Source organism: Silene latifolia, chromosome 4, assembly GCF_048544455.1.
Source record: "Silene latifolia isolate original U9 population chromosome 4, ASM4854445v1, whole genome shotgun sequence".
In the NCBI taxonomy this organism is placed as follows: domain Eukaryota; kingdom Viridiplantae; phylum Streptophyta; class Magnoliopsida; order Caryophyllales; family Caryophyllaceae; genus Silene; species Silene latifolia.
In genome coordinates this window covers 17,969,909-17,992,271 of record NC_133529.1, presented here as the reverse complement: position 1 = coordinate 17,992,271, position 22,363 = coordinate 17,969,909, and the positions used below count along the sequence as shown (strand labels likewise).

Below are 22,363 nucleotides of genomic sequence, written 5' to 3'. Positions count from 1 at the left end.
ACATATAACGTGAGTAATCATCAATAAAGGTGATAAAATATTTTGGATCATTAGCGTTCATTTCCGGACAACAAATATCCGTGTGTATGATTTCTAATAGGCTAGAACTTCTCTTTGCACCTTTCTTAGACATGTTAGTTTGCTTACCCTTAATGCAACTAACATAAGTATCAAAATCAGTAAAGTCTAAAGTATCAAGTACTCCATCTTTTACTAATCTTTTTACCCTCTCAATGGAGATATGTCTCAATCTCCGGTGCCACAAAATAGAGAAATTCCCATTCATAATACAACGTTTTAAACCAGCATTGACATGCATAGAATTATGACTGATATTATTTTGCAGTTCAAGACGATATAAATTATCAGACAAAATACCATTACCAATAATTTGAATTTCGAGAATACCAATCCAGTCCGAAAAATTAAAGGTAAAACCCAAAGGTACAAGTCTTGATACTGAAATCAAATTTCTAGAGAAATTTGGAACATAAAATGTCTTTTTCAAATGCAAAATAAAACCACTACTTAATATTAAGCTGCATGTCCCAATGGCCTCCACATTTGAACTAATCTGGTTTCCTTAGGTTTGTCATACCCTCCAAGGTATTCGAAACATGGATTGTAGTTCCAGAATCAATCCACCATGTATTATGATTAACATTAACCATATTAGATTCATAACAAACAAACGCATGAAAATTACCTTTCTTCTTTAGCCAAGCCTTAAACTTAATCCAGTCCATCTTCACGTGTCCCTTCTTTTTACAGCAAAAACACGTAGACTCCTTCTTAATGGCTGACTCAGCTGAAATCTTTCCCTTTCCCTTATCTTTAGTGTGAGCCTTTTGCCTCTTTGAAGAAGAAGCAACATTAAAGTTCACCTTTTCACCTTCCTCCATTAACAATCTGCCCTCCTCTTGAACACACATGGCCATAAGTTCATTGATTGACCATTTATCCTTATGTGTGTTGTAAGAGATCTTAAAAGGAGCATATTTTGGAGGAAGAGTGCATAAAAGGAAGTGCACAAGGAAAGAGTCAGACATGGTAACTTCCAAAGTCTTAAGTTGGGCTGCAATATCCCTCATGCGCATGATATAATCACGCACACCTTTAGTCTCGGTGAACTTCAAAGATGAAAACTGCATTATTAAGGTACTAGCAAGAGCTTTATCAGAAGTTGCAAACTGCTCATCGATGACCTTAATTAGATCTTTAACTTTAGTATGCTGATCGACAGAACCACGAATACTAGCACACATTCTGGTCTTTATGAACATAATAGAGAGACGGTTAGATTTCTCCCACTTTTCATAAATGTCAATTGCTTCTTTAGTGCTTTCTTTAGTTACTTTAGGTGGTTCGTCTTTCCGAATAGCATAATCAATATCTAACCATCCCAACTGCAGTAGCATCCTCTCTTTCCAGACCTTATAGTTATCACCATTTAATTCAGGAATGTCAAATTTAACATCAGTAGAACTCCCAGGTAAAATTACTGCAAATATAATAAATAACATGCTTATTACAAAAAATTGAGACTTTAAAATTTATCATGTTTTACCAATGTAAATCATGCTCAAATATGAAATCTAGTGACATAAAACTTGTCTGTGGGCTAATGTTCAACTCAATTAGATACATATAAATTTTAACTTTATGACAATACTATCAAACCATATACATCTCTTAACTCCTGTGGGTAGATTAAGAAACAAGATTCGATATATCATCCTAACTAGTCATACAAATACATACAACAGGATTCCTGTGGGTAAGTCTCATTATATTACATACGACTAATCACAAATAATGTCTAGTTTCCACATGTGATTCCAAAATAAAATTTCAATTAATTAGAAGTGTTGTGGCTATTCTCTAACTAATAAAATTTTGAATCACTTGACATTAAACCTTTTAGTCTATATACTCAACTCTATGTATATAGAAAAACTCATATAAGATCAATTAGCCTAACTCCATAATAACTCGCATAATTAATAACTCCGTATATGACAGTAACCAAACAATATGGAGTATTGGAGTAATAAAGCTAATAATCATAGCGTGGAAAAACGGAGCACATGGAAAAATAAAACCAGGAAAGTATGCATGACTTGTGGACAAAAGGGCACTACAACCAACAAGTGCATCTCCAAAGTTAACATATGCATAACAAGAAATCAAAGTGAAACCACGAGGTATTGATGGCAAGATAATGACGACTAGCCGAGGGATTCAAAGACAATCAATTGAATGTTTACTTCATGCACTCCCAAATTAGGACCCAATAATCAAGTGAATATACATATTATATACTCGCATGTCGCATTAATTAAAAAATTCTAACAAGGCAAATTCATAGAATACGGAATATTTCACGCGACAATGAATATTTTAATTAAGCAAGGCAGAGGCGATTATTCGCTCTGATACCAATTGTAAGTTTTTACAGTCTAAAATAACATGTTCTAATCTCATAATGAACATGTATAAACTGAATGCGGAAGCGATAGAAGAGATCGATTTACTTACCTCCAGCCATTGCTTGAAATATTTGATCCGTCTTAATAAATAACCCAATTCCTTATTCCCCAAATCTGACTTGGCTTCCAAACCCTCAGCCTCACAATTTAGATGGTGTATTTTCTTAATGAGGTAGACTTGGTGAACCTTAATCAGAATAAATATGTTCCCCTTATATAGACTCTTGTCATCAAAGAGTCAACTAAACAGTTTCCTAAATTGTGAATGGTAAGTTATGGGAGATAATAGTGGAAATAGAATCCTAGGTAAATTTCACCATACAATGGACCAACTTAATTTCCATAAAATAACTTAATTAAATATTAATGTAATACTTATTTATTTTATGGAATATCTTACAGAGGTATCATATTCTTTAGATAATTTGAAGAATTAATCTTACTAAAATAAAAACTGTATACATAAATGTTAATCTTCACCCTAGCCAAAATTGAGTTGTAAAATGATGGGGAAGAAGAAGATTTGATTCTATTTGTTGACTAATATTCAATTAAAAAAAAAGGCGCATGAAAATTGAGCCCCCTACAAAGTACAAATCAATTCCTGGCGGCGGTTAGACAGCAAGCGGGTTCAGGCCGAAGGAAGGCTGCAAACTGGCTGCATAATCCCGCGCCCAAAGGTCATAATGCACGATTTCTTCAAGGCTCGGTGATACGACCAACTCGTTTCGATGTTTATCACAGGTTAACTCCACGATTTTGAAGATATCAAGGTAGCTTATCCTGTAATCACAACCACTGGGTTATTACTGAACAAGTCTGAAATCTCCAAATAAATTATAGCCTTAAGCCCTTCAGGTATAGCAAGAGTTAAGAAAGTGTCGAGGAAATAAACATACTTCTCGTCAATGAACATCTCTACAGCTTTCTCATTAGCTGCGCTAAGAACACCAGTCATAGTGCCTCCAGCACGTCCGGCAGCATACGCTAGGTTCATTGATGGGTACTTCTCATTGTCCGGAGCTTTGAATGTCAATGAGCCAAGCCTACATCATGCTTTCAATATTTAACTTTTGAAAAACCAAACTGAAAGAAAAAACAAATGCAGGGAGCCGAACTACTGCCTCAAACCAACAGATGCAACTGGATAAACAATTCGCTACACCAACACATCAGGGGAAACTTCTTCTCTCTTTATTGCATCAAAATTATAGGCCCTGGTTCTGAGAACTGTTTCACTGTTTGTCATTCCTAATACTCGGTTTGAAGCCAACAAATACGAAAATTGATGAAAACATTCATCTGAGAATATCTTTCAGGTAGCCATTTGTATTCTTTTTTTAATTAATTGCTACGGGTATAGAATCTATAGACCCGGGCATTTATGCGTACAGGTAAGAAAAACCTCAGGTGTAACTAAGAATTCCTAAATGTCATTCAAGAATCAAGATATGATCAGCGTTTAGGCAGGCCATTAAAATATACGAGTAGTAATTGAAGCGTAGCTAAGGAACAGGATACTTACTTGCAGAGATCAAGGCGTGGCCAAGTGATTTCAGAACAGTAAATCCTTTCAGGCCACGACATTGTATACAGGATAGGTAATCGCATATCAGGCCACCCCAATTGTGCAAGTACGGACGAATCCTATCATTGGAAAGGTAGATAAAAACAGCGATTACTACCGATATATATGCTAATTATTTCACCTTTTCGCAGGGCAAAAGTAGCAAACATTTATTCATTCCTGCTCAACTGTTTAAACGCCCCTTGATAGAAGCCTATGCTAACTCATACAAGTTTTTGCGATGTTGAATACCATTAACAAAACTGTACAGACTATCTTAGACCAAACCTAATCCAGCATAAATTGCACAGGTATTTTAGGAAAAGCATCGTTCTCACTTCTCACTAAGGTTATAGACTGCATGCTATTACGAAACCATGGCCACTAACGACATAAAATCATGAGTGAAAAATACCTGTGTTTCAATCATTGAATGGATAATTGATTGCGGATGAATTACGATCTCAATGTCATCATATTCGGCACCAAATAAGTAATGGGCTTCTATTACTTCTAGACCCTGTCAACAGAGCAACAAACCGGAAATCATCAATAAAATTTTCTTGATTTTTTTTTCTTCTCAATTCAATTTTTCTGAAGTCGATCACAGGAAATGCAATGTACAAAACAATTACAACCTTATTGAACAGTGTAGCTGAATCCACAGTAATCTTCTTTCCCATATTCCAGTTGGGATGCTTCAACGCATCCGCTACTTTAACTTCTTTTAGTTTCTCAACAGGCAAATCCCTTTTCAAAATATAAAAGAAAAAGGAACAGAAGGGTAAGCAGTTTCCTACTAGTAACAGTGTTGGCACTATCCTTTATTAAAAATGAGGTTGTTTCCAAATCACCCATAACGAAATTGTGTCGAGGTTTGCATTGATTGAGTCTCACTTCACAATAAAAGGAACTACAACCAATTTTAAGTCATTTTGTTTTATTCCATCACAATCTACAACCAAGAATATAAAATCTTTTGCCCCATCAGTAATTCACAACTTTCAAACCCATTCCACTCCCTGTAACAAGAGTCGAGATAAATACATAAAAGAGATGAGGATATGAAATTGTTTTAAAGTCTGATTTTTGCAAGTGAATAAACGAAGACAAACAATCGAACAGAGAATAATTGCACCACGCTACCTCTCTCGTTTAGTACAACTGATATGACACAAAATTACAAGCTGAAAGTTGATTCCAAACCTGAATGCTCCACCAGAGGCAGTCAAAATAATGCGTCTCAGAGCTCCCTCTGGCAGTCCTTGAATACACTGGGAGAAAAGGCCTCTTGTTAATTAATTGCTCCAACATTGAAACTGAAAGGACTTCGACAAGCCATACAAGGTTACAATAAACAGACACCGCACGTCTGCACTGATAGATCTATAATTTAGTATTACGGGTCTCCGTACACCAGAAAGATAATTTCGTGGCCCAACTTATGTGCTTAAATAATAACAAGTACTGTATAATTTTATGTAATAGTATTTAAAAAATTTAACTGAGCCCTAAAACAAATCTTTTGGGTTCGTCACTGATACACTTACAGACATCCAAAGGCTCATAACCACATATGGCTAACCTGAAAAATTGCAGAATGCTCAGAATCTGCTGGAAGAATTTTAACATTATGTTTGCGTGCGAGGGGGAGGACAAAAGGGCCACCAGCAATAAGGGTTTCCTTATTGGCTAGTGCAATGTCTTTGCCAGCTTCAATGGCAGCTACAGTAGGCTAAAGAAGTATAATATTCTAGATTAGTAAGATAATCCATACAGGGAAAAGAACATCGAAAGTATCGGTAATAGACTGTTCTTCTTACCTTTAGCCCTGCACAGCCGACTATCCCGGTAACAACAGTAACGGCATCTCGATGGCGTGCAACCTGAAATCACTACTATTAAGTCTTGTATGAGAGGGTGTAGACTGTAGAGCATACACTTTCTTAATGTATTCTTCATCTAGTTATAGGATTAACGGACTGGTCTCATATATAACTATATAAGACCGTTGTGTAAAAAAAGTTGTGTGCACCACCATTACCTCGACCACACCTTCTTCTCCAGGAATAATTTCCGGCTTATAGTCAGCGTCAGCTAGAGCCTCTCTGAGTTCACCAATTAAGGACTCATTTCGGACAGCAACTAATTCAGGTTTAAATCTCTTGACCTGAGCATCAGGAATAGCATTGAACGAAAGTCATTGAGATATAAGGCACATGAGGATTGTGAGATAAAAGGGGAAATAATAGCATGTGACGATATCATGATACCTGATCTGCTAGAAGAGTAACATTTGAACCAGCAGCAAGAGCAACAACTCTGAATTTATCTGGATTCTCAGCGACAATATCTAATGTCTGGAAAGCACCATCTCTGAATAAGAAGCAACAACCAAAACCAAAGCAAAAGAACATATTCTACAACCTGAAAAGGGACGACATCGACGTACCACATACTTATGCACATATATCCCATGTTTGTGATATGTTAAAGATAACTTCACAAGAATCACAGCAACAACATTATCCTAACAGCTTACCGAATCCCGCAAATGGTGGGGCGAGGAAGATGGTTCCCGAATAGCCCACAACGAAAATTATGTCAAAAAAATGCATCTAATAATCGCTATTCTATAACACGGAGTAAAAACAAGTGAAATCAGTTTAGAGTCATTTTGCTTATTTGATCTGTGATCATATTCCAAAACAAAAGATTTGTGAGTCATGTTAAGGATACTTTCAATTTTCAAATGATAAATTTATCACCTATGTTCAGTACAAATATTATGGCTCACCTGGGTACCAATAGAACCAGTAGACCCGACTATGGATATAGGTTTCGGACCTGACCAGGTCTTTGAATTAGTCTCCGCAACTGCCCGTCCAGGCCAAGCTGGAGGTGGTGCCTGAACTGACTGAGCTGAACAGCAGATCCTTCCGTTAAATGTTTGTTTACTGTCCTTCCTTCTCCATGAAAAACCACCTACGGTACAAGATGATACTTCAGCAAGTCAAGTTCGGCTGGGAAGGGCACATCAAAGTAGTAAAACTTAAAAACTTTTGAGGGTAAGAGACAGAAAATTTCAGACTCCAAAGAGTGATTAAAAATGGTGATAAGACCATCTCAACCAAAACCTTAAGGTGATGGTTGAGGCCCAATCAATGTTTCTTATACCTTAACACGTCCCCTCACTCGAATTCCATTTGGGCACGAAGAGTGGAACCCTGTAAATTCAGCTACTAACCCAGTAACCCACAGAAAATCCGAATGTTTATAAATACTGCCTGACTGTATGTGCTAGCTCCATTAGGATTCTCGCACTACGACCTTACCAGATGCTTTACAAAACTACAAAGCACCCAATTCCACTCAATTTTGACCTTCCTTTTCCCACCCTATTCTTGCAAAGTGATCATACCATTGCCTAGATACTCTCCATCTACTTCGTTTTAAAGGAGGAATTTGTTGAAATTGGACATACGGAATCTCTATCGCTACTACTCAGAGGAAAAGTGGTTTCATGCTCCTAATCTAGTCCTTTGTGATCTAAAGGGAATCCTGTAATAAACTCAAAATTCCGGAATCTGAAATCTCACAATAATTACACAAATGTTCTCCAATAACATAAATATCATAGCCCAATTAACTACAGTAGTCCCATCTAATCAACAAGACTTTGTAACATTCTAATTCTATCAGCATAAAATCTTCATTCAATGATGCTTATTCTTCGAAACCAATGGCTATAATTAAAGTAATTAACTTCTTAATCTCATCACACAAAACAGCTTGATAATCAAGCATCTATTCAAAGTTCAAAAAGAAATTATTGACCCCATCAAACAGATTGAAGATACTTATTAATTACTGTAGTAAACAATAAATTAACTAAACAAACATTAACTCATATCATTCTCACTTAGTGGCGGAACCAGTATTTGTACTCAGAGACGGTCAAACATTTCAAGGGGCGAAGTAGCCAACTAGTAATGAAATAAGATAAACTAAAAATAAATAAAAATCGAAAATTTTAATTAAAAATGTCAAAAAATTTAATATTTTGATGAGTCCCCTTAGTTCTGCCCCTGCTCTTAACTTAGGACACCAAAAAAATGTGCTCATGCCCACATCATAAAATAACATAAAAATGCAAAAAAATACTCAAAAACATTGGAATCATCAACAAAAAAAAAAAAGAGGAGAATAAAAAGGTGATACCTTTGAGTTGAGGAAGGTAAGAAGAAGAGTTAGAAGAATCAAGAAAGGAGAAAGCTTTAACTTCAGCTGTTGAAAGGAAGTTGACAGCCATGGATATTTACTTCAAATAACTCCAGAAAAAACAAAACAAAAATGAGTAAAATTTAAGGGTGTTTGAGAATTTGGGTGTTTAAATTGTGTTACAAAAAATTAATTTAGGAAATGAATCAATAATGATAGTGGTAATCATACAAAGAAGGGAAGAAATTGTTAATGGGTCGGTTCAGGTGGAGACTTAAAAATGAGTAGGATAAGAATAGTATCATCACTCAGATTATGATCTTGCTGGTCGTGTGGCCTTTCGAAAATCAGTTGCTCTCTTTTGGACGGGTTATAAATTATGACGGGAAATGTGACTATTTTATTTTATGAAAAGTATTTCATTTTTAAATTTTCATTTATCAAATAATGATAACATTTTATTATAAAAATGGTCACACTTTACCGTTACAAAGTTGTATGCCGTCATAAATGAGATTTTTTGTCGGAGAACATAATGAGAAATTTCTGAAATGGCCCGTGTACCGTATACAAAACGTCTTGCTTGATAGTGTCTTTCTCACAATAAGGCAGGTGGGAGGGCAAGTGGGGGAAATGGAGCATCCTATGGATAGTGCCACTTGAATATTGTGAGAGTGACACTATCCGTCTTCAGCTTGTAACGGATAGTGTCCGTCTTCAATGAGAATTTGTGTATTGTATATTAGATGATGAATATATTGGACGGGAGAGGATTTCTCATAGATAAATTAGACAATTTAAATATATAAAGGAGAGAGTTTAAATTGTTTAGAGTCTACTATATTACGGTACATCGAGTTTATTTAATAATTTTTCCTAATACAGACATACAACAGTATCATATAACAATAGTATTAAAGTGGAAAGATGCTGTTTTTTTAGATGAAGAAAATTGGTTGCTAAACAATGTTTTTTCTTTTGTCCTAAATGTAATTAGTGGACTCTAAATTTAAGGAGTATTTTTATTACATGAGGTTCAGTATTCATGTACTCGTTACCTCAAATTCATAAATAAATCAGTTTAAGTCGCCTCTATTATTGAAGTGGAATAATGTGCTCAGTCTATTGACTCACTTATCACAAATTCTTGTTTCAAGTCTATTTTTTTCTAAACAATAAGACGGAATTTTGTGAAAATCAAATATAATCAAAATAGTCTAGCCAATGTTACTGCTTATGGTAACTTGTTTTCTAAAAGTGTTCAAAGACCAAAATAGTCTGTCTGAAGAAAACCAACTCCTCATTTATTTATAGCTAACAATAAAAGAGTGGAAATCTATAACCTCGACGGTGCCTAAATGTCGATTAAATCAATTATCGCTGTAACATTTAGCAATTTCATTAAACTAAGGAAATAAAGTCAAAAAGAACCAGCAATATTAATGGGGTTAAATTTCGTCAACCTCTAAACAGTTAATAACTCCAAGTCTCCAACAACAACATTGTCACGCCCGCTAGAGGTGGCAATCGGGTCGGATTTGGGTCGGATTACGTCGGGTTCGGGTCATATCGGGTCAACATACCCTTTTGGGTTGGGTCGGGTCGGGTTCGGGTTGTTATCGGGTCGGGTCATTCCGGGTCAAATCTCGGGTCCGGTAAGGTTTGGGTCGAGTCATTATCGGGTCCAATTATTTAATCGCATTACTACAATTTTTTACTATTAAATTTAGTTTTTAACATATTATTTGGTTTAATTACTTCATTACTAAGTCAAACATATCAATCTAAACACAAAATCACTTTCATTTTGATCAAAATTAAGCTTAATAATTGTCGGGTCATCAATTTAATCGGGTCAGCATCGGGCCGGGTCAATATCGGGTCGGGTCGGGTTCGGTCGGTTTCAGGTCGCGATATTTTCGGGTACTGTCAAGTCGGGTTTGGGTCGGGTCACACTTGTCAGCTCTAGTCACGGACCTCACGGTGTCTCAGTGGCTCCCGCAATTTGCAATGTAAGGACGGGTCCTTACCCTTGAATTAACAATACAAAAAGGCTGTTTCTAAATTATCTAAGATTAAAATTACGTCGATAATTGCATTGAAGGAACACTGCTTTACAAAATAAAGAAGCACAGGTTATACATTTGAGCTACATGACACGCAAATTTATTGGCACAGAAGATCGCGCAGCGAGTCAGCGAGGTGAGATAGTTTGAAGTCTCCAAATAAGGATGTCTAATACAACATCCACGGCTAGAACTTGCCCAACAAAATGAGTAAAAAACTCTTGGCTCACTCCACAACTTGGACTGCCATTGAAACTCCTCTTGATTAGATGATGCTGATTCAGTGACTTGTACCAGAACAAGATTACAGGTACTTCACATTTAGGTGGTACGCTTCTGAGTTGAAAAGTACAGCAGACGGAACCTATTAGACAGTTATGTATCTTATCATAATATTTGGTGTATTATCTTATGTATCTTTTAGTTACCTAGTTTGTAGCTAGTAGATCTTAACATATCTTTGACTAGGGTTTTAGGGCTTGCCTTGTATGCTTAGTATAAAAACATTGTAATCGTTTGTTTTTCATATACAGAATACATATAACATATTCCCATCTTCATCCTCTTTATAGCTTTTCATGGTATCGAGAGCAATCCTGGTACCTTCACGATAACACGACAGCCACATAACGATGACAGGAGGACCAAAATCTGGAGACGGAAAAGGCGAGAATAGTGGCGGAGGAAAGGACACTATTCCTATGTCGTCTCCTCTGTATCTTCACCCATCCGATAGCCCAAGTTTGTCACTCACCCAAATCAAATTCGATGGTGAGAATTATGACATATGGGCGGATGCGAAGAAGAATGGACTCGATGCTAAAAACAAATTAGAATTCATCGAGGGTAAAATCAAACAACCTGTCATCAAAGAAAATGGAGAAGGGAGTCTCGAGGCTGTCGCATGGAGGCAATGTAATGCCATGATCAAGGCATGGCTTAGGAATGTAATAGATCAAAAATTACATCCTAGTATCACTTTTTCAGGCACCGTGTCCGAAATTTGGGAAGAATTGAGGGAGCGATTCTCGGCTGGAAATGCACCTAGAGTTCACCAATTGAAGAATGAACTAAACGAGTGCAAACAGGGGAATCGTTCCGTAGTAGAATACTACACCCAATTGAAGACCATTTGGGACGAATTGGCAAATTATAGCCGTGTACCCAAGTGCACTTGTGGAGCAGGAGCGATGCTACTCAAGGAGCGAGAAGAAGAGAAAGTCCATCAATTTTTGATGGGACTAAACACGAATCTGTATGGAATCATTCGCACTAATCTTCTAATGGAAGATGAAATCACGACCCTCAATCGTGCCTACTCTTTGATACTCAGAGAGGAAAGGCACAAAGCCGTGACTCGCATCAAAGAAGAAAAGACGGAAGTTGCTATGGCTGTAAAGAACAATTCCACTTCATGGGGCAGAGGACGAGGCAATATCAGTCCAGAAGAGGAAGAAGTAGAACCTGTTCGATGCACGTATTGCAAAAAATGGTACCATGAAGAGGAGAATTGTTATGAGAAGCATGGCTATCCAGGAAGAGGCAGAGGAAGAGGACGGCGAGGAGGTCGTGGAAGAGGGCGTTCAGGAGGCCGTGGACAGGGAACTCAATTCCAAGCAAACGCAGTTGCCAGTACATCGAATGCAAATGCAACTGCTTCGACAAAACAGGAGGGTGATAATATGTCCACTGATGAAATTGTGCAGCTGAGAAGCCTTTTGAGCAGTTCAAATAACAGTGAAAAACTATCGGTATGAAATTTAATAAATATGATTGGTTACTTGATAGTGGTGCTTCACATCACATGACGGGAAAACGTGAGTTGCTCGATAAAATATGGCGCGGTGCACCATCGACAGTAGGATTGCCAGACGGAAGTGAAGTTGTTGCACACGAGCATGGAAGTGTGACACTGTCGAAAAATTTTGTGCTTCAAGACGTCCTATATGTTCCCTCTTTAACTTGCGATTTAATTTCCGTACAACAACTTATTAAAGAAAATAGCTGCGTAGTAACGTTTTATTCTGACTATTGTGATATACAGGACCAATCTTCGAAGAAGACGATTGGACAGGGTGAGCATGTGAATGGGGTTTATTATTTCAAGTCGGATTGTGAAACAGTTGCTGCAGCAAAGGAAGACGTGAAGGACGTTCATTTGTGGCATCAACGACTCGGACATCCGTCACATGGCGTTTTATCTAATTTTTCTTCATTAATTGGTAGTAAGTTATTTTGGAATTCCAAGCATGTTTGTGACTCTTGTTGTCGCGCAAAACAAACACGGTCTGTTTTTCATACCAATAATAAGAGAAGTGACGAACTTTTCAAATTAATTCATTGTGATATTTGGGGCCCTTATCGCACTCATAGTCTTACTGGAGCGCACTATTTTTTGACCATAGTAGATGATTGTAGTCGGGGTGTCTGGGTCTATCTCATGAAAGATCGAGGTGAAGTTGGTGAATTGATGATAAATTTTATTAAAATGACAAAAACTCAATTCAACAAAGAAGTAAAAATAGTACAAAGTGATAACGGTACGGAATTTCTTTCAGGACCGTTAAAAATATTTTACAAGGAACATGGGATAGTTTTTCGGACTAGCACCGTAGATACCCCGCAACAAAATGGTCGAGTGGAAAGGAAGCATAGACATTTACTCGAGAAAGCAAGAGCTTTGCGTTTTGAGGCCAATTTACCAATAGAATTTTGGGGTGATTGTGTTTTATCCGCTGCATATTTAATTAATCGAACACCGACTAAAATATTGGATGGAAAAACACCCTATGAGGTTCTATATGGTGAACAGCCTAGTCTTAATAATCTACGAGTAATTGGGAGTCTTTGCTATGCCCATAATAAAGACCGGACAAAGGATAAATTTGGGGAACGAGGAAGACGATGTGTCCTATTAGGTTACCCAAGCACACAAAAGGGATGGAGAGTGCATGATGTAGCTGATAAGAAAACATTTGTGTCTCGGGATGTAATCTTTTATGAACACATTTTCCCATACAAAGAAGGTCAGAACACGGTTTCCAACCTAGTCCCAAATGCACAAATAACACCCCCTGATGACGAAATCTTCAACCATACAAACATCGAAATCGAAAATGTTACAAGCAGGGGGAGTGATGACGAGGAGTTTAACGAGGTTGACAGGGGGAGAAATCATGAGGAGCTCGAAATTGGTGAACCGAGTGAGCAAGCTACTGGGCAAAGAATAAATAATGGAGATGATGAACCACAAATGGGACGTGGAGCAAGAACAAAGCTTCCACCATATTGGCAATCGATTACGTTTGCAAATCGACTCAATTTTAAACCCCACGAAGCAAGCTCACCAAGTCGGGTTCGAAATCTCCGAAGAAAGGTACGCGTTATCCCATAGCTAATTACGTTACTACTAGCTGTTTTTCTTCATCCCACAGGAAATTTCTAGCTGCTATCGATGCTATTAAAGAGCCAACGAATTATATGGAGGCCGTCAAGAATTCGAATTGGAGAGAAGCCATGAGAAAGGAAATCGATGCATTGGAGAATAATGGGACATGGAAGATAGTTGATCTACTAAAGGTAAACGACCCATAGGATGCAAATGGGTGTTCAAAGTTAAGTATAAGGCTGATGGTTCGGTGGAACGATACAAGGCACGCTTAGTTGCTCAAGGATTCACCCAAGTTGAAGGGATAGACTACCACGAGACATATGCTCCGGTGGCGAAAATGACGAGTGTACGTTGCTTGTTTGCCGTAGCAGTAACAAAGGGATGGTTCATTGCTCAAATGGATGTAAACAATGCATTTCTCCATGGCGATTTACATGAAGATGTATACATGAAGTTGCCGCAGGGATTCCACACGAAAAATCCAGACAAGGTATGCAAATTGATGAAGTCTTTATACGGTTTGAAGCAAGCGTCACGAAATTGGTTCGCTAAACTGACCGAGTCTTTGATTAAATATGGGTTCGTGCAATCCCAAGCTGATCATTCGCTGTTTACCTATAATAAGAACGACACTTTCATAGGAATTTTGATATACGTCGACGATATGATTATGGTAAGCAACAACGAAGGAGCTTGTACCCGTTTTAAATCATTCCTAGACAAACGATTCGGAATTAAAGATTTGGGTCGTCTCAAGTACTTCTTGGGTATAGAAGTTGCAAGCGGACCGAGAGGATTGTTCCTTAGTCAACGTAAATATGCTCTGGAAATTATCAAGGAGACGGGAATGCTAGGAGCCAAACCGGTCAATACACCAATTTTGCAAAATCACAAGTTGGCATTGGCAGAAGGTTATGTGCTTAGAGATGCAATGAAGTACAGACGATTAGTGGGTCGGTTGGTATATTTGACTATTACTCGACCCGACTTGGTATACGCGGTACATATTTTGTCTCAATTTGTGCACGAACCGCGTAAGGAACATTGGGAGGTCGCCTACGTTTGGTAAGGTATTTGAAAAAGGACCCAAATAAAGGGATAGTCATGGACAAGTCATCGAGCCTCCAATTGTCGGGTTATTCGGATTCAGATTATGCGAGTTGTCCAATGACCAGGAGATCATTACGTGGTTACTTCGTATCGTTGGGAAATAGTCCCGTCTCTTGGAAGGCGAAAAAGCAGGGAACGGTGGCTAAGTCGACGGCTGAAGCGGAGTATCGAGCAATGGCTGGTGTGACAAGTGAATTAATTTGGATAAAGTCTTTTTTAGCATCACTTGGTGTTATGCATACACAGCCAATGCAACTTTACTGTGATAATCAAGCGGCTCTTCATATAGCGAAAAATCCGGTCTTCCATGATAGGACTAAGCATATAGAAATTGATTGTCATTTCATACGGCAGCATTTAATCAATAAAACAATCAGTACGGCATATGTGAGGAGCAAGGAACAAAGTGCGGACCTTTTCACGAAAGCCCTTGGAGGAGAACAGTTTGACAAGCTACAACGCAAGTTGGGCATCACTTTGTCGAGTGCTCCAACTTGAGGGGAGTATTAGACAGTTATGTATCTTATCATAATATTTGGTGTATTATCTTATGTATCTTTTAGTTACCTAGTTTGTAGCTAGTAGATCTTAACATATCTTTGACTAGGGTTTTAGGGCTTGCCTTGTATGTTTAGTATAAGAACATTGTAATCGTTTGTTTTTCATATACAGAATACATATAACATATTCCCATCTTCATCCTCTTTATAGCTTTTCAGAACCCTAGGAAAACCAAAAAAAGTGTCTCTGCCTTCATCGTCTCAGCTAATAATCATCTGATGCAAGTCGGACAACTCATCCTTGGTCACCCAAATCGGGCAATGTCCAGCTTGTTAGATGCAATAACTTGTGATTTAAAGAAGAATCTCTGCAATGTTTGCATCAGGACACAATAACAAAGAATAAAGACAGCCCGATTTAGTATTAATAAATAGCAATAAACGGAACAAGCAATGTTCACAAAAACTTATACGAAACTTATTTAACCCTATAGTTAGATAAGGAATGCACAGGAATTTATACATGTTCTGATGTTCAGATAGAGAAACACCTTCATCGGATTTGAATCTGTCTTTTCTGATATAGTTAAGAATGTAGAAAGCTGAACATGCAACAAATACTTTTTCTGTTGTAAAAATGCTTACTATAAAAATGCAAAATATTTACAGAAGGTAGTAGCTATGGAGGGTGGACCTATGGTTGCCTAATTCGATATGAAAACATCAGATTCACTATAATCTCGCCATGATAGAATACTACCGACCCGGTTAACAATTTGTTGGAGCCTGAGCCAATCTTGTTAGTTAAGCGGAGACAGGGAACACGTCCTCAACAGATCATATTGGCCAATAAGTTTGCTACAGGTTTGAAAACAGCTAAATCATATATGGATGAAACCAACAGATTGAACGAGATCACTCCAGCAGAGCTAAGAATTTTTAAAGGCAACGTAATTCAAAATTTGGCAGCTCAAGCAATATGATAGGCCGTATACAAGTCCAACAAAGGTAGTATCTGCCTGATAATTCCCAGATATTATTAATTTAAAACTTTAAAGTCATTAGATTTAGAAAAAATTCTCATTTACAGGACTAGGTTCATGGGAAAGGAATTTTAAAAATCTTACAAAAGGTTGATCGCTTGACTGCATATGATTCAGGAGAGGGGGAACTTTAAGCATTTACTAGTGTTTGGCGTGAGATATAGAGTTGACATCTTGGGCGAATAGCAAAAGAAAAACTGGCATGGCTTTGTTTTAGTCACAGCTCTACGGCATGGCTTTGGGCAATACCTATCTACGTGTATATCGCTTACCCTGGCTTCGTGTCAATTTCATTAAAATAAAATAATTAATTAAGATGAACAATTTCGAGGAGACTAAAAAAAAAAGATGCTTCTTAATTTAAAATCTATGCAATTTTATTAAACTATATAGTTTATTAGTTAATTATTTAACATACAAAAATATAAGTAGGTTATAAATAATTCAAGTTAGATTCCATAATATATAATTAATATATAATATTGCATAATTCTTTCGATTTGATTTAACGCATATATGTAATATATTTATATAAATATATAATCCTCTTAAAATTGCACGCCTAAGTAGTAAAAGTAATTTCGTTAGTAAAGAAAAGAATTGTAGTAACATTGGATATAGTTATATAATAGTAATCACTCATTTTAATAGTAAAAGTAACAATATTATCAACGAGATTAGTGAAAGTGGTAGAAACAACAACGGGAGTAGTGAAATAATCAATATTAATACGGCAATCGTGAAAGTAACAAGAATTATGGCGGGAGTAATGAAATTATCAATATTAATGCGGCAGTAGTGACAATAACAATAATTACGGCGGGAGTAGTGAAAGTAACAATGATTACGGGAAAGTAGTAAAATGTTATTACTATTGTTTCATTAATAAGAGAAAAATATTAATAGCGGGAGTACTGAATTTGTTTGAAAATTTATTTCATCGTAATTTAAGAATATGTCATAGAAAAATATATTATTGATAAATTTATGGGTTATGCAATTTTAAATAATTTTATTTAATGAAAAAAAAATTAATGGTAAGTAGAGGTAGCCCGGGCGAAGCCGGGCATCAATGCTAGTTTATGATGATAATAATTAATACAATAAGTATGCATGTTTATACTAATTAATTATTTAATTTTAAGGAAATTGACCATCTTTTAGTGTTCTATAAATATTTAGGAAAATTACCAAGCCAACTTCTTTCCTTTAATCTCCTTGAAATTGACCATCTTTAATTATTTTATTTTAAGGAAATTAACCATCTTAATTAATTATTTTATTTTAAGGAAATTGAGCATGTTTTAGTCGCTTACAAATGTTTAGGAAAATTATCAAGTTTCTATATAATTTAATTTCAACCCAAACTATATACTGTAATATTTGCATTGAGATCCCTTAATCAGGTCCATCATACGGTGCCATTGATTTAAAACTATACAGTATAATTAATTTGTATAACTTTCTTTAATTACACTAAAGTTCTCTGGTTTTTGAATTTAATATATAGTACTAGTATTGGTGCCCGGCTTCGCCCGGGCTACCTCTACTTACCATTAATTTTTTTTTAATTAAATAAAATTACTTAAAAGTTGCATAACCCATAAATTTATCATTAATATATTTTTCTATGATATGTCCTAAAATTACGATGAAATAAATTTTGAGACAAAATCACTACTCCCGCTATTAATATTTTACTCTTATTAATGAAACAATAGTAATAACATTTCACTACTTACCCGTAATCATTGTTACTTTCACTACTCCCGCTGTAGTTATTGTTACTGTCACTACTGCAACATTAATATTGATAATTTCATTACTCCCGCCGTAATTATTGTTACTTTCACTATTGCCGCATTAATATTGATTATTTCACTACTCTCGTTGTTTCTACCACTTTCACTAATTTTGCTGATAATACTGTTACTTTTACTATTCAAATGAGTGATTACTATCATATAACTATACCCAATGTTACTACAATTCTTTTCTTTACTGATGAAATACTGCAATTTTAAGAGGATTATATATTTATATAAATATATTACATATTATATGCATTAAATCAAATCGAAAGAATTATGCAATATTATATATTATGGAATCTAACTTGAATTATTTATAACCTACTTATATTATATTTTTGTATGTTAAATAATTAACATCTTTATACATCTAATAAACTATAATAAAGTTTAATAAAATTGCATAAGTTTTAAATTTAATATATAATTTTATGATGATAATAATTAATACCATAAGTGTGCATGTTTATACTAATTAATTATTTTATTTTAAGGAAATTACCATCTTCTAGTCTTCTATAAATATTTAGGAAAATTATCTAGCATCTTCTTTCTTTTAGTCTCCTTGAAATTGACCATCTTAATTAATTATTTTATTTTAAGGAAATTGATCATCTTAATGAATTATTTTATTTTAAGGAAATTGACCATGTTTAGGAAAATTAACAAACTTTTATATAATTTAATTTTAACCCAAACTATATAATATTTGCATTGAGATCCTTTAATAGGGTCCATCACACGGTGCTATTGATTTAAAACTATATAGTATAATTAATTTGTATAACTTTCTTTAATTACATTAAAGTCCCTTGGTTTCTGGAATTAATATATAGTATTGATTGATTGATTGATTTATTAAATTTAAATTCTATGCAATTTTATTAAACTTTATTGTTTATTAGATGTATAGAGATGTTAATTATTTGACATATAAAAATATAATATAAGTAGGTTATAAATCATTCAAGTTAGATTCTATAATATATAATATTGCATAATTATTTCGATTTGATTTAACGCATATATGTAATACATTTATATAAATATATTGTTCCGGGTGTAATTTCGGAGCAGTTATTGTGACTACGTAAGCTTGTAGAATGATGTCGTTGCTTGTCTCTTCCTTTCACTCTTTCCTGTTTAAGATGAACAAACTGAGGGATCGGCTTGGGGCCGAACGTACTCACTCCGACGCTCAAGTCAGTAAACTTAGAGAGATAAGTTGTATGTTACATGACAAAGTATATTGTACAGAGATAAGGGAGTTTATACCAGATTATTATGATTTTCGGATGTTATGAATTGGTTTTCTCAATGAGAGATGATGAGTATTTATAGACTTTCACCTTTTGTCACGTAGTGGCCAAGTGGCAGAGCAGGTGGAAAGACTATCTTACCCTCGGCCGAGGGACCCATGCCGGGCCGGCAGGCCTGGTTGACTCCATGCCGAGGGGACTGGATGTGAGTACGCGGATATGCCTCTCGGCTGGCTAGTTGCCGAGCCGAGACCCAAGTAGCAGGCCGACAGGCTGCGTCGGTTAGGCTGTTAATATGTTGACTTGCTGTCTTTTAGCTTTGACCTTGCTCAATATGTTGACTCGGTCAGCGGGTGCAGAATATGCCCCATCAATTTGCCCCCAGCGTAGTCTATGCCGTGGTATGGACCTTCAATGAGTGTTGAGCGTATTCTGCGCAAGTTGAACTTCTCCTTCGGCTTCTTCTTCTTCGGCTTGGTTCTGTTCAGGCCGTACCATATCCCCCCTCCACATGGTTGTGTAATGGACATCCAATGTGGAAAAGAAAAAGGCGCTGGCCGAGACCAAGGTTGAGAGTGCCGTGTGCTTTTGATTGCCTGATGCGTGTCTTTTACATGATGTTTTACATCCCATTTTACACGCATTTCAGAGCTCATTCTTGTAGTTTATGCTACATTTCTCCCTATTTCCGTCTACTTCCGTATTTTGTACATTATTGCAAAAATGTGAAGAATTCAACGGGAAAATCGAGCTAAATCCGTCCCCGAGTATCCTGCATTGCATATGACGTAAAGGAATCACTTAAGGAACGAGCTTGGTGCGCATTTCAAGGCCCAAAAGACAAATCCACGAGTTTATAAAAGGCAAGTAGCAGCCCATTCAGTCGATCGACCACTCTCTTCCGTCGATCGACCAACAATCGGGTTTCAGAAGCAACTGTACACTGAGGACCAGTCGATCGACCACCATGCCTAGTCGATCGACCATTCTGTTGTTCCAGACGAGAATTAAAAGACCGAGGAACTTGAAGCCCATTAAGTTTAGGTTTTGGAATAATTGTTACGCAAACTTTCTATATAACGTAACTGAGAACACCTAGTTTATCATTCAGTTTTTAATCAAGCTTTATTCAGAAATTTTACATTGAGTTTTAGTTTATTAATTAGGGTTTGGGATATTATTTTTGCATTGGATTTTCGTTGTGCTTTCAATCATTTCGTTACATTCCTTCTGCGAAATTCGGTATTCCTTCTGTTCTAATTTCCAGTTTATTTCTTATTTCGCATTATTAGTACTGTTTTGCTAGTTAGTACCCAAAGCCAATTATCGTTTTTTATCGCTTTTGTTGTCTACTTTAAACATGAATTCAGTAATGCTTATCGTTCATATTATTGTTGTTTTTACCCTTAGCATGAGTAGCTAAATCAATTGTGCTAGGATGTAGGCGAATTGTAGCATAGGCGGCATTAGATTGAACACGGCCTGAACCCGCGTGTTGGTCGATCGACCCTCCTACCCGGTCGATCGACTGACCTCGTGAGTTTTATTCTCGTTTTAATTGTTTTAATGTTGTATTTGACGAATCGAATGCATGTGACCAGTTAGATACCTAATTTATGACCGACCCAATAGATCGAAAGATAGGGAAGGCTGTTAGACCATCAATTAAATCGACTAAACTGTGCTAAGATCGAAAGATAGGTATAGTTTAGACCATTAGTCACTTTTCAGAACGAAAGTTAGTATTAGTGATATTAGGGACCTATAGCGAGATCGAAAGATGATATCTGTTAAGAGTGGACCGAGAGGGTCTCTTTATTTCCCGCCTCACATGAGTTTGATTCAGACCGACTTAGTTTGCTGCCGCCGAAGCTATAATGAACCGACCATCCTAGTACCCCTTCTTTATCTGTTTAATCCATCTTTTAGTTTATTGCCTTTATTCACTCTTAGTATAGACCAATTCAAATCAACCCCCACATTTGTTACTTTAGACTTTTATTAGACAGCTAGAAACTACGTCTGCCTCCTTGTGGTTCGACCCTGTTACCACTAGCCTAGATTAGTTTTAATAGGAATTATAAATTTTATCTTTGGTACTCACAACGACGGGTATCAAATTTTGGCGCCGTTGCCGGGGAGGCAATAGTTCTAATTTTTAGCTGTTTTATTTTAGTCTTTCTTTAGTTTAAGGGACACCCGTTCCTTAAATTTTTCTTATATTCTGTTTGTAGTTTCTTCTTATGCGCAGGTCGCAGGGTGGTCCACTACTACCATTCAATCCTGAGATTGAAAGATCCTTGCACGCAAAGAGGAGATTATTTCAAGACCAACAGTCAGAGGAAGAGCCTAGTTCTCGTTCTAGCTTTTACGAGAACGAGCTGTTCGAGGAAAACCCACCTTCTTCTCCTGTTTCCAATTCATCAGTTGAAACTGTTACTTCTCCAGACTTTTCCGAAATGGCTGAGGAAGCGAGTATAGCTAGTCATTCTGAGCCGACAACTGCAAATTTATATAAGGGGTTCGAATTACCAGGAGATGTCAGGAAGTTCGAACCAAAGCCTTCATACATCAGTATGGTTGAGAAAAACCAGTTCGGGGGAGCTGCAAATGAAGATGCAGCTAAGCATATGGAGACATTTATTGACTACTGCTGTTCCATACCCCCACCAGCCGGCGTGACCCAAGATCAGATCAAGGAGACCATGTTCATCTTCTCCCTTCGTGATGCTGCAAGGGAGTGGTATAGAGATTTGGACCAAACCGTTCATGGGATCACCGATTGGAATTCCTTGGCATTGACATTCTACAAGAAGTACTTTTCTGCTTCAAGGACGATTGCTATTAGAGCTCAAATCACGGGCTTTAAACAAGGGCCGGACGAAAATTTTCACGAAGCATGGGTC

The 22,363-nt window shown here is 36.6% G+C and overlaps 1 protein-coding gene across 1 annotated transcript; it reads right to left on the bottom strand.

Moving 5' to 3' along the window:
- Positions 1-2,904: 2,904 nt before the first annotated feature.
- On the bottom strand, positions 2,905-8,591 carry LOC141653140 (1-deoxy-D-xylulose 5-phosphate reductoisomerase, chloroplastic). Its single transcript, XM_074460806.1, has 12 exons — positions 8,278-8,591; positions 6,854-7,041; positions 6,330-6,416; positions 6,101-6,226; positions 5,880-5,942; positions 5,642-5,791; positions 5,263-5,330; positions 4,695-4,806; positions 4,472-4,576; positions 4,015-4,136; positions 3,389-3,535; positions 2,905-3,272 (listed from the first exon to the last, which is right to left on the bottom strand). Exons 1-12 carry the CDS (start codon positions 8,366-8,368, stop codon positions 3,104-3,106), a joined length of 1,428 nt encoding a protein of 475 aa, XP_074316907.1. The 5' UTR covers positions 8,369-8,591; the 3' UTR covers positions 2,905-3,103.
- Between the last annotated feature and the right edge of the window lie 13,772 nt (positions 8,592-22,363).